Source organism: Ambystoma mexicanum, chromosome 8 (genome assembly GCF_040938575.1).
Source record: "Ambystoma mexicanum isolate Mex_15411 chromosome 8, UKY_AmexF1_1, whole genome shotgun sequence".
NCBI classification, from domain to species: Eukaryota; Metazoa; Chordata; class Amphibia; order Caudata; family Ambystomatidae; genus Ambystoma; species Ambystoma mexicanum.
Window position 1 is genome coordinate 673593190 of NC_090929.1, and position 16793 is coordinate 673609982.

Consider the following 16793-nt stretch of genomic DNA (forward strand, 5'->3'; position numbering starts at 1 on the left):
ATAGCTACTTTCCTCTAAGCAAAAGCTGGATGGTGTTTGGTTCTGGAGCCACCCTGAAGGAAATTGGCATCATTTGTAAAGGGAGAAGTCAAATCATCCTGAGCTCAACAAGACGCATAAAATGGCCTCTAACACCTCACTGTTGGCTGGAACATAGGCCACAACTGAAATCTGTTCAATATTATAATTGTTCTTTTATAACGCGCTTAATACCGGAGACCAGTTTCTAAGCGCAAGACCTGGATTCAACCCTTTGTTGCTAATTTGTCTTTCTTCCAAGACAAATGCGTTGCCCCTGAGCTATCCTCCCGGCCAATATCTGAAAATAGAGGCCTGTTCAATCCGTATTAAACTACTAGCTCATGTTCCTCCAGGAAGCTATCTTAGAATGCTGGTACAGCCTAATTTGTAGCCTTACACAAATGTTTGACATGGGTATCTTGCCTGAAAAGCTCAAAAATTAAATTTGCATCACAAAATTAAAGTTGCAGTTTCAGATCCAGCTCTTTAATGTTTGAAGATGATGTAATTCCTTCTAACATCTAATCCAGTGTAGTAGCGGCAAATGTATCGGACCATGCTCCAGTGATAATATGACACAAATATAGATTTGCCTACTGTGCATGCATTGTTTCTCTGGGGTGCACAATTTTCTGTGGCCACATCCACGGTTTGCTGAAATGCTCTTGTGTACTGTTGGTAATATGGCATCTGAAGTATTGCAATATTTAATGTTTCCCGAACCAAAATACTTTTTATCCATACATTTGTCTGTAAAATGTGTAATTTTCGACCTATTACTTTCATGAATTGATTGGGAGGAAAACCCCTTTCAATGGTACAGCTCACAGGAGTTGCTTTTGAGTCGAAACCAGCCCCCAGTCCGATTGAGTTGGACACCCTGCCTGGTCTAGCTCGTGATTCACTTAAATAGAAGGGGCACAGGAGAGTAGGCTGAAACAGGCGTGCAAGGGGGCACTGAGCGGACACAATGCAAAGGTCTCCCTTTGTGTACCCAATTCAAGCATATCTTGCCCAGTGGAGTTCTTGCACTGCCTCTTACCTGAAGTCCCAAGTTCCACTGTACCTGGAGTTCGAAGATAGCTTGTGTGTTTTCAAACGGAATGTGATAAGAAGAGGTTTATGAAACCTAACAAATGAGTTAGTGCGTTTCTGTGTTAGAACACCAAATGTTTTTGATAGTAGGTTAAACAACATTTTTTTTAAACTTCAAAATGCGCAGGAAGACGCCCGCACCTCCCACTCAACTATGCCAAACGCCCTTTTTATATACCAAACCCTAATCCACTATCTACCTGTTTACGGTAAAAATAATCAGTGAACAAATTTTCAATGATTGTACTCAAGACCAAGGAGGTGAGCACACTTCGCCCTGGTGCCCCTTAACGTAAGGGAGGGACTAGCATACGCATCAAACTTTTCACTGCATTGTCATAAAGCATTTGTTCTAGAGGAAACCACTCATCAAACACGCTACACAGTTAGGATGTAATGTCTTGTGTGCACTTTAATAGTGTCTCATCCTGGAGGAGAACGTATGTTTACAACAGATGTTCAAGCTACATCATAACATGCATTTCCATGGGACTTGTACCATATACACCCTTTGGAGAGCCCACAATGCTATGCATCCCAGAATGCACTGGTGTGGATTGCTGTAGCTCCACTATCACAGCGAATTACGGCATCTTGCATTTACACCAGACTCTTAATCCGCATGGAGTATATATTAACCTGCTGTAGCAAACAGGGCTTAAGCGTCTCAGATCAGACAAGTCTTACTACGTATTAAATCCTTGAATAACCAAGCCGTTAGATCCTTGCAAACAAATTCTATCGCTCACGGCAGCTGCAATTTGCCTACAAGCAAAAACGACATTGTGCACATAAACAATAATACGTTTCTTTCCAGTTTACTTGATCGGCAGAAAGGAACACCTTGTAACCCTTTTACCATGAGCCCAATTTTAGGGGTGGACAAGTATGTTTGGCCCCCCACCCAACTTTTGTGGCACACCAGTTTAACCTCTCGTTCTGGGTCACGTAATGGCCATGGGGAACAATGCAGGTGCTCCAGCGTATGCCGTGGTGGCCATTGAAAAAGGACCGCAGCATCATGGCTGACTCCTAGTGAATGGGACCACTCTGGGAACGGCTGCTGGAAGTGGCCAGGTAACTTCCAGTTTGTGTAATAATTACTTTGCCCAATACTCAGCTGTTGGTGGAAAAGGACAAGCAGCTGTAGGGGTGCTGCTTCCCGCTTGGTGCTCTCCGCCATGGCTACTTTTTCCAACTGCCATCCTTCTCTTCTTCCAGTGGAACTTTCACTCAAAGGCCAGTATAAATGTTGACATACATTACTAAGATTGGTCTCACAGCAACTTGTGCATTATGCAAATTACCGTAGTACCACTACATGAGCCACTAGGGCCAGCAGGCTGTGTCACGTGTGCTTTTACTTTCACCATAGCATAAAGGGTGTCCCCACAAAATTATCCACCAGGCTTTGCAGATTGGTTGGTGTCTGGGAGATGTATGCACTGCCCTCACTCATCTAACCTAACAGTAGAACAGTGCATCACCCAAAAGGAAAGACCAATGGTTGCTGTATCGGAGCAATCAAATTTACCTTCAGGGGGGAGGAAAGTTAGCAGGAAGGTACACTTAATACCAATAGACCCCACAAAAGCCTACATCTCACTGGTATACTGAACACATATAAGCTTTATTTCTAATATCACACATAAAATATATATGATGGGGAAAAATATGTACGAAGGTTACACAGAACTCCTAACTTAACATAGTGTATATAATAATCAGTAACTGGCCAGTTAAGGGCTTACTCACTCTTTTTTTTTCCCTAAAGTGTATGCCCGTACCTGGTAGCAGACTCCATATATACATAGACTTCCAGGTGTAAGTTAAAGTGTAGACCCCAAAAGCATATTTTGCACAGTACTTACGATCATGCTCAGGATCCAAAGGTAGCACACTGATACATTTTGGTAAAGTATTATATGGCTTTCATGCCCCAGCAGGGGGCAGACATGGCCGGTAACGGCCCACCAGCCTGAGCCATAGTTGGCCAGAGCGGAACGAGGGCCTTGGTGAGGACTGTGGACCATTTGAGGCCATGCATGCCCCCCCGCCCCACCCCACGCCAGGGTGTGAAAGCCATTCGCACCCCGGGGTTTCTCCATGGTGCGAATGGTTTCTTTTTCCCCTTGGGAGATTCGCACTGTTAGCTCAGCCAATCTCCCGAGGGGGAACAAATAAATGAAAAGAAGATGGCCGCATGCCTTATCCATTTTTTTATGGCTGGGATCGGAAGGAGCACGGCAATCGTAGCTCAAAGCTCCGGTCTCTCTGGTAAATTGGGAGGAGGTGAGGGGATGGGGAACACGTTTGTTTGGTTTTGGGGATGAGGAGGTGGGAAGGCAACAGGGGGAGGCTTCTTGTTGCCTCCCCTCAACAAATAAACAATGGCGCCATCCGGGGAATGGCTTAGGGTGGCTGGAACAGCGGGCAGAGAATGTATATTCTCACCCACTGTTCCAGCCACCTGATTGGCTAATGGTGCTAGGTGTGCATACCCTAATACCCTTACAAGTAACAGTTAGAGCGCTCTGATCTAGTAAACAGGGGAACAAAATGTTCTACACAGCCAGGAGGGCTACCAAAGTCCAGGATGTATTCAAGTAGACTATCCTTAGGCTCAGAAGGGCACATTACACACCAAGGAGGCAAACAGTAAAACCACAGGGAAACCATCTGTAACCTTAGACCAGAGTGTAATTCACAGATTTAAAAGAAATAGCCAGTATATCGGGAAGAGACTAAAAATCCAGGGCTTGCTCAACACTTGGGGCTCTAGGGGAGGCCCTAGAAAAATGCTACAGTACCGAGAAGTACCTTCCAGTGTCTCTTGGAGTTCTAAAGTTTAAGAAAGTTCCCCTTAGGAAACAACAGCACAACGTTTGTAGGCTGACCAGTGGTGAAAAGCAACGTAAGTCCCAGTTCCTTCCCACAGGTTCCTATAAGAAAGCAGTCACCCCAGAAGACACCAGCGGAGACCCAGAATTAGAGATCCAGATAAGGGTTCAAGACATAGCAGCCCAAAGAGCAGTGCAGCAGAGCCAGATTCAGGCCCCAATGTAAACCAATGTGGAAATGTGGTTGAAGGGGAACTGCTCAACCTGATATCCATGGACCACGAGGATCCCAGAGTGAGTATCTTGAATAACAGCCAAACCCAGGGCCCAGAGGTGAGTACTTAGTGTTGTTCCTCAAAATAAACTGTTCCAGGAAAGCAGAAGAACAAAGTAAGTAAATGTTTCTTTTTACAGATCAAACTGAAGGATCCAGTCACCCAGGGACTTTTGAACCCTGAGCCAGCGATATTCCACCATGCATAATCCGTGGTGGAGATGGCTCCAGGAGGACTGAGGAATCGGCACAATGCAGACTGCAGTAGGTAAATGTTGATGGCATGCCAGTAAAAACTTGCCCTGCAACATGACAACGGGGGTATAGACTAAGACAGCCGAGGCCAGCAGATTTGGTCCGTGTGTTGGTCCCAACCCCCTTGCAGGCGGCAACTTCCAAAACCAAGACGACAGACCCCGGCTTTAAAATGTGATGAGCAGAAGTCAAATGGCCTGGAAAACGGTCCTGGGATGGAAGCCCTGGTCCAAGCAGATGAGTAGAGCCAGTAGCAGGAAGAGTTATACTCAGGAAGTGCATCCAGCAGCCAAACCCCCAAACTATAGATTTGCCTAGACCACTGCATCGAGCCAGTATGGTCAGAAGAAAGCTTAAAATTACAGAGGCAGGAACATGTGGATATCTTCCAGCAGATTAGCCTGTTCTCTTCCCAAAAATACAGCAGATGTGTATGTCTAAAGGTTTTTCCCATATGTGCCTTAACTCACAGAAGCTGGCTTTTGCCAGCCCACCAATCTCATTAGGGAGTTTAAAACACAGGTTTTGGCTGCCAGCCAATCAGGTTGGCCCCAACAACCACCAAACACTCTGGTCCACCCCCAACAGGAAGTGTAGTGGCCTGCCCAAGTCTAAGAACTACTCTAAACAACACTATGGAGACTGCCATCTTGGGCTCACGAAGAGCCCACATGAGCAGAGCGGTCACTTTAGAACTTCCTCATCGTTTCCCTGAACAAAGGTAGCCCCATAAACACAATGGCTGCGATCAAGACTTAGAAAAATCGATTAAACAGAAAACATTTGCACATAATCCTTTTTCTTGCCTGTTTCCTTCCTTCCCATATGATGAACAATAACACTGTGTTCTGTTTATCAGGGTTGTTTCCTATACACTGGGCAGTGAAAACCAAGAGTATGAAATGCCTGGACCTGCTAGTGAGCAAGGGAGCCGATGTCAATGCAGCAGAACGCAAGAGTGGACGGACCCCTCTCCATCTGGCTGTAGATATGGAGAACTTGAACATTGCTACGTACCTCGTGAAGAAGGTAAGGAAGGTGAAACACAACAACACTGCTGTTGGGCTAGTGACACTGCTGTTGGGTTAGGGATGTGTATCATATAGCCAACAGAAACAGGTGAGTTAAAACCTCTTGGTGTTTTCAGCAGAACCCCAACTGAAATCTGTAATCTTCATAGTGCTTTTGCAATTGAGCCTTCCTCTGGACAGATGTTTTTAAGATTGCATCCCAGACTAGGCTTCGATTTTAAAAGCGTTTGCAAGACCCAGTAACAAAATCCAGGTCACCCACAATTTTACCTATAGGCTAGTGGAAGGTATCCCACCAAGCTTAGCTATGGCCTGATTCAGATTGCCTCATTGATACAATGTAACTGTCAATAATGAGACAGCACTCTTCATATCCCATTAAGAGCCCTACCATAAACACCACCAACAATGTGCAGAAGTATGCTGGCCACAGTGTGTTTGTTGTCTCTCTGTTGTGTAGAAATAAGTAGATGAGACTTTCTGTTGGGCCTCTTAAGCAGCCTGTCACTATAACTGTAGGAAGGACCGGGGCTTTCAACCTGGCTAACGGTTATCGATTTGGGAGCAAGCGTAACATTTAACAGCTTCTGTGCCACTGGGAACCCACATTTCTAGAGAATCCCATGAATTGTATATTGTAGGGATGGGGTTTGGGGTGCATGCAACTGTTTGTCAGTTTACTGCTTCTTCCAAAGTCGCTCTACTTGGCTGCCATCCTAAACGCAATGTACTAAGCCCGGCAGCCGGGTCTGAGGTAGTGAACCTTCAACTGGTTGCTGGAAGTGACCAAAACATTGACTTTGCCCGGCAATGTGGGTGTTGAGCCTGGGGTTGTTTACGTGCAGAGGAGAAGTGGGGCACCAGCCAACCGATTCTGGATCGGGTGAGAATGTAGAGATTTAGGCAGAAAGAGACTACTCACTGAAGTGAGCGTGGCTTGGTAGATTTGATTTTCGCTGCATCTTTTTTACTTTCATCTGTTCTTGTATGGTGAGTTTACTCGATGATCCCTCTTAATACATGCACGATAATGAGGTGTGGTGCAGAGGCGTAGACACGGTAGGGCCTGAGTGGGCAAGGCTCACCCAACATCTGTAAATGCCCACTCAGCAACGCTGTGTGGGCATTTACAGATTTTTTTTTTTTTTTTTTTGGGCATTTACAGATGTTAATGTCACTGCAGTGGGCCCAACTACATTAGCTTCAGGCACCACTTGTTAGAAGATGAAGGTTAAGCCTCTGGTGTGGTGGGCAGACGGTACCAAGTACAGTGTAAAGGAGGCTCTGTCTGCGGCGACAGTGGAATGTTGTCATTACACTCCTGTGCCCACGCCCTGACCTGCCATCTCAATCGGATGCTGGGTTAGAGTCAGCAAGGCATCAGCCTTTAAGGAACAGGGATTTGGTGACAAGAATTATGAGAGGGCAGCATGGTGTGAAGTTTAAGGACCAAGGATATCCACTTAAGGAGAGCACCAGCAAGCAGCATGCCACAAAGCGCAATAGGTGAGGTAAAGCTTAGGCTGCCCTAGACTCTAGGATATATGTGCTAGTGATCGCGTCGCGTCAGTATGTGGTTCTCTCAGGTGAGCCATGCCCCAGGGAAGAAGCTCTTAGTGCTACACAGGAGCAGTGAGGTTCAGCCAGAGGATGCGCATGGGGAGCTTACAGAGGAGAAGTTTATGTTAAAGCCAAATGAACAACCATGTTCATTCTAACGAGTGCATCCTTAAATCTGATATATAACCATTATGAAAAATAGCATATTTTTGTTTTAATGAGTTTTCTACCACAACCAATTCTTCCCCTGCCCCCGAGCTTATTCTATGCAGGGCACACATTGAATGTTAAAAGATCATCAAAATTGGCTTAAGCATTTGGTAAAAAAATTGAGTGAAATGTATTGAGGAAGTACAACCCAACAGATAGAGACCCTTTGGCATGCACATTAATTTTGGAGTTTAACTAGTGCTGGGAGCTAATACGTCAACCCAAAATATGTCTGCTGATCTGTCTGCCCCATTTAAAAAGAAATCCCCTAGGAGAATGAACTGAAGTTTGCAACAACCAAACTGGGAATATTGATCGACACCACACCTGCTGCTGGGAGCCACTCAGTGACTGTGGGTGATCCTGGATTTAGGGGGCATGTATACTGCGTTTGAACCCTCATTGGAGCTGCACACGGCACAGTGTGCAATGACTTGTGAGAATGCATCATGACCAGTGTGTTGGAAATGAACCTGAAATGACGATGTGGTGCCTTCTGTCTCCAGTGAAAGGTAGTCAGGGGCAGCAAGGTGCACATGCTGTAGTTGTCTCAGCCCCTGAAGGATCCCGTGCACGTAGGTCTATTCTTCTCCACTACGAGCCTGCATATGCCATATCCCCTCCTTCTTTGATAAATCCTGTATCGTGGTTTGTATTATAAGAACCCCTGCGTTAGCCACTTAGAGAAGCTAGCAAGTGTTACAGATGGCCTCTAGCACACACCAACTCTGAGAGACAGTTCAGGGGCTTTTAGTATAATTTTCGAGGGGGTCCAACTAATTGCATCCTGCTCTCTTGTGTCTCCTCCCTAATACCCAAGATGCTGGTTGATGGAGATCGGTAACCCCCACTATCTAAAATCTTACTGGCTAGAGGTGAGGCCCAAAAAGCAAAAACCTTTTCTCTCTTCCTCCCTCTGGGTGCTTCTAAAGCAGTAACCCATCCTGCCAATTGCCTGGGTTTCTTTAACAATAACAGTGATGGCTGCCAATGACAGACACCCGGATCCTCTCTCTCACTCACTCCCTTTCTCTCCATTCCGTGAGCTGATTACTCTTTCTCCTCTCTTCTCATGCTATACTCCAGTACCCCCTTTGTCCCCTCTTCATCTCTCCATCTTACCTTCAGCCCCTCTCTATAGTGCCTCTGATGTTCCACACTCCCTGCCCCCTGCTCCTCTACTCACTGCCCCCTGCTCCTCTACTCACTGCCCATTCCTCCTCTTCTCCCACGCACCCTGCTCCTCTACTCTCACCCCCTTTTGTCTCTACTCTCGCCCCCTTTTGTCTCTACTCTCACTCCCTTTTCCTCTACTCTCACTCCTCCTGCTCCACTACTCTCACTCCCCCTGCTGCAGAGGGCCTGGGAGGGGACAAGAGAGGTAGAGGCTGCAGTAGGGTTGGCCAGCTCCTTGCAGATTTTGAATAGTTTGGCAGAGTTGTTAGATGCCGCAGAGACACAGGCTTTGATGTGAGCTCTCTTCTTAGTGCAGGTAGCAGGCCAGTTTGTCAGAGGATGCAAAAGATGCCAGACATTTCCTCTCAGCCGCCCTACACTTGCGTTTAAGGGTGACAAGGTCAGAGTTGTACCAGGAGTTGCACTTGGCGTTCGGCTTCAGGGAGATCCTCATGACAGGAGCAAGAACATCGAGAGTATCAGAGATAGAAGAGTGGAGCTTGGAAAGGGCTGTGTCAGGATTTAAGTCAGCTAGAGGGGGAGAGAAAGTGGCAGCGAAAGCCTCAACTGACACACGCTTCATGGGCCGGATGACCGAGAACGTAGGTGGCGGTTTTGGAGTTAGCTTTGCCTGAGGGGTAGAGAGGGAGAGATGGGAGGAAAGGAGAAAGTGGTCGCTCCAGGAGAGAGAAGTGGTGAGAAGGTTAGAGAGGGGAAGGTCTGAGGTGATGAGAACATCCAGAGTGTGCCCTGCAGAGTGAGTGGGGTCAGAAGGAAGAATAGAGAGAGAGATGGAGAGAGAGAGAGAGCGAGTCGCAGAGGTTGCAAAAGAGTCCAGAAGAGGGATAGGAGGAATCCAAGTGGATGCTGAGGACACCAAGGAGGAGGAGTTGAGTGGTGGAGGCCAGGAGGGAGGAGGAGAGGTCAGCCCACTCAGAGAGGAAAGAGGTAGTCTGACCAGGTGGCCGATAGCAGCAATGGTGAGAGAGGGGCCAGGGGAGAGAGAAAGCCTGCAGACAAGGCATTCGAAGGAGGAGTAGGTCTGCATAGGAATGACAGAGGCAGGAATCCACTCCGGGAAGATAAAGGCTACACCCCCACCAGGACGGTCGAATCTGGGCGCGGAGAGGATCTTGTAGTCATCAGGGAGGTGAGTGTCAAAGCTTTTGACAGAGCTGGCCGTGAACCATGTCTCGGTGAGACCGAGGACATCGAGGTTGAGTTCTTCCAGGAGGCGGCAGATGTCAGAGGAGTGTTTGACAGCTGAGCGAGAGTTAAGAGTGGCAAAGTGGAGTAGGTTGCCATCCTTGAAATCTTTCTGGGAAGGGGTACAAATCAGAGGTACTCCCTGCAGAGGTGTATAAGGAGCCCGAGGGTGGGCAGAAGAGATAGGAGAGGGCAAGGTAGCCGAGGAGGAGGAAGAGCATAGACTTCCTTGCTGGTTTGTTGGTCCACCACCTCTCCACCTGACTTCACCCGGACAACCCACACTCTGCCTTTCACTTGCTTCCCTACTATACTGTTCTCTCCCTCATACAAAACCTTTCACCAGCATTATTGGCCCCATCACTCCTTGCATGTCGTTCCCCCCAGGGCTAGGTTACATTTGGGAAAAGCAGTACAAAAATGTAATCCCTGACCCTTCTGAAGCACAGTTTTGGTAACCATCTGTAATGGCTGTTCTATGCTTTCCTCGGCGTGCTGTTGGTCTTGAAGCGATTCCAGGTATCTGTGATGAGTTGTTTGCTTTTTTGACGTGCTGTGTGGTGTCTATGTGTAATACTTGGTCAAATTAATTTGAGCTTTAACATTTTTAATTTCTCGTTTGTTTGGTTCTGGGTCTGGTTTTCTTAGTTACCCAAGGTGTATTCTAGGAATTGTGATTCTACAATGAAATGAAAGAACACCGACAAGAAACAGTGGAAGGTATAGAGTGACAGGGGGTGGTACCGTCGGCAACATTCAAGGCACACAGAGGGTGGTTCAGGGACTGACGCCCCACAACCTCCATTCTCCCTGACAGCATCAAGTCCCTGAACCTACCACACAAGGGTCTTGTGGTCAAAGCTAGGGGCGGGTTGTAGCGGAAGTGGAAGAGTCTAGGGACTGCATTTTGATCAGAACAAACCTTACCTAACAGGGCATTGTAATGAGCTAGTACAGGAAAGGCGGTCAGGCTTGCACTGTCGGAATTGTGGTAATCTGACATTGTAGGGTGATGCTAAAAGGTAGCACTTATAGCAAGACAGTGTGAGAAAGTGTCACTGTGGCGCAGTCGAAGTAGGTTGCGTGTCTGTTTGTGTTTGAGATCACATAGCCCGCAAATGGCAGCTTATCACATTGTATTTGAGGAGTTGGCACCGGTGGGCAGTGCAAAGAGATGGCACTGCTTGGAAATATGAAAAGCTCACTGTTGGGCAGAATGTGAGACAGGTGACCAGTGAGACATGCAGAGTGCACTGGTGGCAAGTATGAGGAGCTAGTTTGTACTTGGGGGCTCTGTGTAAACTACCACAAGTGAACAATGTGATACGCTGTCATTAGTGGGCTGTTTGAGACATTAGCACTTGTGGGTGTCGGTCTTTGGATGGGCTAGTCCTTTCTGGCTAGTGGTACCTGTAATGCTTTCTTCCCCAATCGACAGTGCCAACTCCCTTCTGCTGACTTTAAATGCTTTGATTTGGACAGTTCTGGTACTTCGCGCAAGGATATTGCAGCATACTTATAACGTGGCTCCCACAAGAACAGTAGTAGCTCTATTTTGTAGGCCAATGTACCTTTAATCGCACAATGGAGGCGCTTCACCCCCAGTCCGCTGAACCTTGATGAATAAGACGGCACTACCAATTATCAGCAGTGCTGAAGAGTAAAACACTCCTTACCAGGGTTGCTATGGTTTTAGCGAGGCAGCGCTAGCACTTCCCAGCAGGGCTGCTATATTTCTCATAGAACAATAACAGCATTTTTCACATTTCGCAGTGGTGGAAGTAGCTTGTGTTTTAGCTCTTCCTGCTTTCAAAGTTGAACATGCCTGCACACACCCACACAGCTGCATTTCGCCGTAGAGGGCGTGGGAGGTGAGGAGACTGCAAACCGGTACAGATTTTATTTCCATATCTTGCTGCATTTGCTTCGTACACAGTAACAAATGCTGAACGCCATGTCTGATAGACTGCAGTACATTTGAACCTTCAGTGCTTTTTCCAAAATGTAAAACTGCTTTTGTTCTAGCTCAGCTATACATATAATGGGTGTTGGGAAAGGTTTTCTCTTTGCTGCTTTCCTTCCATACACTTCCATGGGACTCCCCGCCCCCAATACTTTTGCTATTGCATGCATCCTGACCTGACTACTTGGAGGTAATCAGAGTCCTCAGCCCTACTTATCTTCCCTTTTCCCCACCTTTTCTGGGGAAGACACATCAGTCCCTAAGACTATCAGTACTGGGAACACATCATCTTACTGTGAAGTGCGGTAAGGATACTTTGTGTCCCTTTTTATTGTCTTTTGCAGCATTACTGTTGCTGATACAATGTATCCAGGACAAGCTGTGTCAGCAGATATTGTTATACAGTGTTTTTGATTTTTCTTACATGCACTTTAGCATTTTACAGCATAATGCCTTACATGGTACCATATGCTCTAAAATAGCTGTGCAGCATGATTTGTGCCTGTCATTTGCCCCTTTTGTACTTTGACCTCTTCATCCGTCTTGGGTCTGGAATTGCCATATATGAAAAGCCCTTTCCCACACACAGACACAGACCGCCACCTTTGCAAAGGGCTTTCCATATATGGTAATTCCAGACATGAGAGGGCAGAAAGAAGGCCAAAGTACAAAATGCCACTGGTCGATCACTGATCCTCAAAAGCCCTCCCCTTGAATCCCTCTATTGTTCCCCCACCTGTTTAAGACTGGTTAATTGAACCCACACCCGTACCTGCGGGGCCACATTGTCCTCGCTTATGGGGTTTTGACCCCTCATGACCCTCACACTCCGCCACCACCTCCTCCCATATCTATGTGCAATAAGGCAGGGGCGTGGCTAACCACCATGTAGGAGAGACGTGTTCGGTGCAGCTCCGTGTGATACGTTTAACGATCCGCCGCCAACTACTGCTTTTTCCGACTACAAACATCTGAAAATCGCACACAAGCTGTGCGAAAGCCTGAACCGCCCGCTGTCGAAGTTTGGAAGCCCTGCGTCCCTCCGCTGACCCGCAGCGACGAGGAGAAAAGAACGCCATGCGGACACAGAAAATGGCGGCCATCGTGAGTCCCGGCCCGACGCTGTAAGCAGAGCGCTGCGGCCGATCCTGAGGGTGCTCGCCGAGGACCTGGGCGCCCGACCAACGGTGATCCGAAGAGGGCTGCCTGCACCCGCGGGGCTCGGACCTGCATGCCCGAGCCCCAGGCCGTTGGAGGGGGAGTCGGAGCAGCCTCGGAGGAAATCGGACTGAAGCGGCTGCAGTGGTCTGGGCACACCACTTCCCCGCGAGCTGCTGAGGCCGCGCAGACACCGCAGCTTCTCTGCTGGGATTCGCACTCCCGGAGCCACGAAGGAAAGCGGTAAGGAGTCGGAGGTGGGGAGCGCCTGGTGCGGCCTTTACTACACTCCCACTGAACCCGAGGCAGGGGCCTCGAAGCCGAACTGTACCCAGCCACCTTGCTAAGCAGCTGAGGCGCCTACACTCCGCTGACATTGCCCAGTGGGCCGATGACCCATATCTCATTAGCACCCTGAGCGAAGCCTGAGGACAACCAGTGCTCGAACACGTCCACCGGGAGACAGGCCCCTCGGAGCGTGAAGGCTTCCCCCCACACTCGCCAGCTGAACCGGCCCCGACGACACACGCAGGATTACCCATTCCGGGCATCCCTCGCACGACATTAGACCATCGGCACAACCAGAGGCTACAGACCGCACAGCGCCTGCCGAGGACTAGGGGGCCTCGCGGCGGGGACATGACCACCAAGGGCGCCCGAAGTAAACACCGTCAAACCACCATGGAGTCCTTCGTGGCCGCTGGAGCGACTGGGTCGGCCAACTCCCAGCTACTAGAGGCCATAATGATACTTCAGAAGACCATGGAGAACAAAATAGACGCGGTTGCCATTGACCTGAACTTACTGCGGCAGGATGTGCGCTCCATCGCCAGCAGAACGGACGCCCTGGAGATCCAAGTTCGGGACAACTCTGAAACCAAAACACAGCTTTTAAAGGAAGTGGACATTTTGGCGCAAAAGGTGAAGAACCTGGAAGACAGGGCCGATGAGGCCGAAGGACGGGCCCGCAGAAATAACATTAGAATCATCGGCCTGCCCGAGGGCATCGAGGGCAACGACCCCACTAATTACATCGAGGACCTCCTCATACACGAAATTGGAGCCGGAAAATTGTCACAGGGCTTCACCATAGAAAGAGCCCACTGCTCCCTAGCCAGGCAGCCCCCTCCGGGGAACCCACCCAGACCTATAATAGCCAAAGTCCTCAATTACAAGGACAGGGAAACCATCTTGGCCTTCTCCAGAACGGGTGGCTCTATACAGAGGGACACTGCAAGGATCGCAATATACCCCGATTACACCCTGCAGGTCCAAAGGAGTAGGGCCCAGTTCCACCACACCAAAGCCAGACTCAAGAACGCAGGCCTGCGTTATTTACTCCTCTACCCGGCTAGACTGAAAGTCCTACGCAACAACAAGGCACACTTATTCGACACCCCCGCAGAGGCCTGCGAATGGATGGACAGAGAACAGATCCCAGACATTGAACTGAAGCAACGCAGGCCCTAGCCGCCCGCAGCGATGGACCCTTCCTCACTTCTCTTGGGCAGCACCCATTAAACACACAGCAACATGCCAGCAAAGGCGGTGGCACCGATGGTACCGGAGCGGCGCCAGACACGGCGTACCTCTCGATAATATCCCCGGAGGCAACCCCTCCCCTACCCCCAGACTAGTTTGGGTGAGTTCACCCGCCCGTAGGGCACCAGGGAGACCCAGGTCCGATGGGGCAGAAACGGGAAAGTCAGAGCAAGGGAAACCTCGCTAGACGTGGTGTGTTTAAAGTTAAGTTAGACGTTCTTATTCATGGGGTCAGAACCCCAAGTTGGGATTTCAGTTTAAGTTCTCCACACGCCAGACCGGGACCACGCGCAACGGAATCGCCACCAAGCCCCCGACCAAGTTTGTTAAAAACCTCAACCTCAGGCTGCCCACAGCCTTACGACCACATCCAGACTATGGCTGACAAGATCAGAGTCATGTCCTGGAACGTCAGGGGACTAAATAGCTACATCAAACAGCGCCGTATCCACGCCTACATGAAACGCCACAGAGTTGGAATCGCTCTCCTTCAGGAGACCCACCTAAGCGCCCCCAAGCTAGCAGCGCTGGCCAAAGTCTGGAGAGGAACCCTGGTGGGCTCCTCGTACTCCACATACTCCAGAGGAGTCTTGATATGGATTGCCCCCTCCGTCCCTGTCTCGCTGACCCACACCAAAACGGACAACAAAGGCAGAATGGCCCTGGTACAGGGCACCATAGAAGGGCGCGATATACGCTTGATCTGCACCTACGCCCCGAATCATGATGCAACTGTCTTCTTCCGCTCGCTGTACACCCGGCTGTCCCCGAGTAACGAATGCATAACAATATGGGGAGGCGATAACAACTGCACCTTAGACCCTCGCATAGACAGATCGGATAGTAAGCATGGCGACCCCTCCCCACCCGCCAGAATACTGAACGCCCTCATGCAACAACACGCCCTGAAAGACCTGTGGAGAGCACAAAACCCCGAAACCAGAGGCTACTCCTTTTACTCCCCCCCCACATAAGGTTCACACCAGAATAGATTGTTTAATCGTTAGTGAAGAGCATGCTGCCAGATTTGAGGACACACAGTACCTGGCCAGAGTGCTATCGGACCACTCCCCCCTAATGACCTCATGGGCGGTTACAGCCCCTAGACCCCCCATCCCGACATGGAAACTGAGAAGCGAAGCGTTACTAGACAAAGCCTTTAACAAACAAATCAGAGAGGGCACCACACACTACTGGCAAACCAACATTGATAGTGTCCAACACATAAGTACAGCATGGGAAGCCTATAAAGTGGTAACTCATCACGTCCCAACTAGCGCACACCGAAGCCGAACTCCAACCCCTCGAAGCAACACCATCCCTTGACCCAGCCCATACGCACAAATTGATCGAACTCAAACAAACGTGCCTGACACACTGAGGAAACTAAGCTATACCAAATACACCGAAAGGAACCACGCCCTAGGCGATAAACCTGGGAAACTACTTGCGTGGCTATACAAGCGGGAAACTCCCAGGAACCCCTTCTGCTCTATCCGTAACATAGATGGCCTGACCTTCCACACGCAAGTGGGGATCAATGCAGCGTTCAAAGAATATTATCAAACCCTCTATTCCGATCCCGCACCGCCCCCAGACTCCGCAATTGAAGATGTCCTGGACATCATCAGGCTCCCACGCCTAGACGACCACCTGGCAGATCCCCTCGGAAGCCCCGTCACCGCAGACGAGGTCATGGCCACCATCAGATCTCTACCCTCTGGGAAAACGCCGGGACCAGACGGTCTCCCAGGCGAATTTTATAAAGCCTACGAGGACATACTCGCCCCCCTATTGTCCAAAGTATACAACGAGGCGTACGAAAAAGGCCACCTCCCCGACTCCATGGCTGAAGCCACCATCATCCCTTTAGTTAAACCCGACAAAGATAGCACTGACTGCGGCTCGTATCGACCCTTGTCCATGCTAAACCTAGATAACAAAATCCTCACAGCACTATTGGCCAGAAGGCTTCAAGCAGCTATCCCACACCTCATACACCAGGATCAAACGTGTTACGTGCAGGGCCGTTCCATCTCAGAGAACCTGCGCAGGCTGCACCACGTCATACACAGCACAAATAGTGTACCTGGTAAATACGCAGTTGCGTCCCTCGACGCTTCTAAGGCCTTTGATTCGGTCCGATGGAAATGGCTCTACGCCGCCCTATCCAAGATGGGGATCGGACCGGCCTTCATGAATTGGGTCAAACTCGTCTACACCAATCCCACCGCCAGAGTGCGTACTAATAACACCTTTCAAGAAAAATGGAGCCTGGCCAGAGGCACCCGGTAAGGGTGCCCCCTATCCCCTTTGTTCTACATTTTAGCGATCGAACCAGTGGCGGCATACCTCAGGCAGGAGTACGGAGACGGGGGTATAATGATAAATGGGGTGAACCACCTTGTTCCATGTACGCGGACAACATGCTCCTCTACTTAAAAGATCCCGAACACATCCTC

The 16793-nt window shown here is 49.2% G+C and overlaps 1 protein-coding gene across 1 annotated transcript in view; it reads left to right on the forward strand.

The window, feature by feature from the left end:
* The window catches only part of NFKB2 (nuclear factor kappa B subunit 2), a 190652-nt gene that overhangs the window by 123688 nt on the left and 50171 nt on the right, over positions 1–16793 (forward strand). Inside the window, exon 16 of the mRNA XM_069610468.1 lies at positions 5345–5514. Within this exon, the coding sequence (XP_069466569.1) occupies positions 5345–5514 (170 nt within the window). The remainder of the gene's footprint in view (positions 1–5344; positions 5515–16793) is intronic.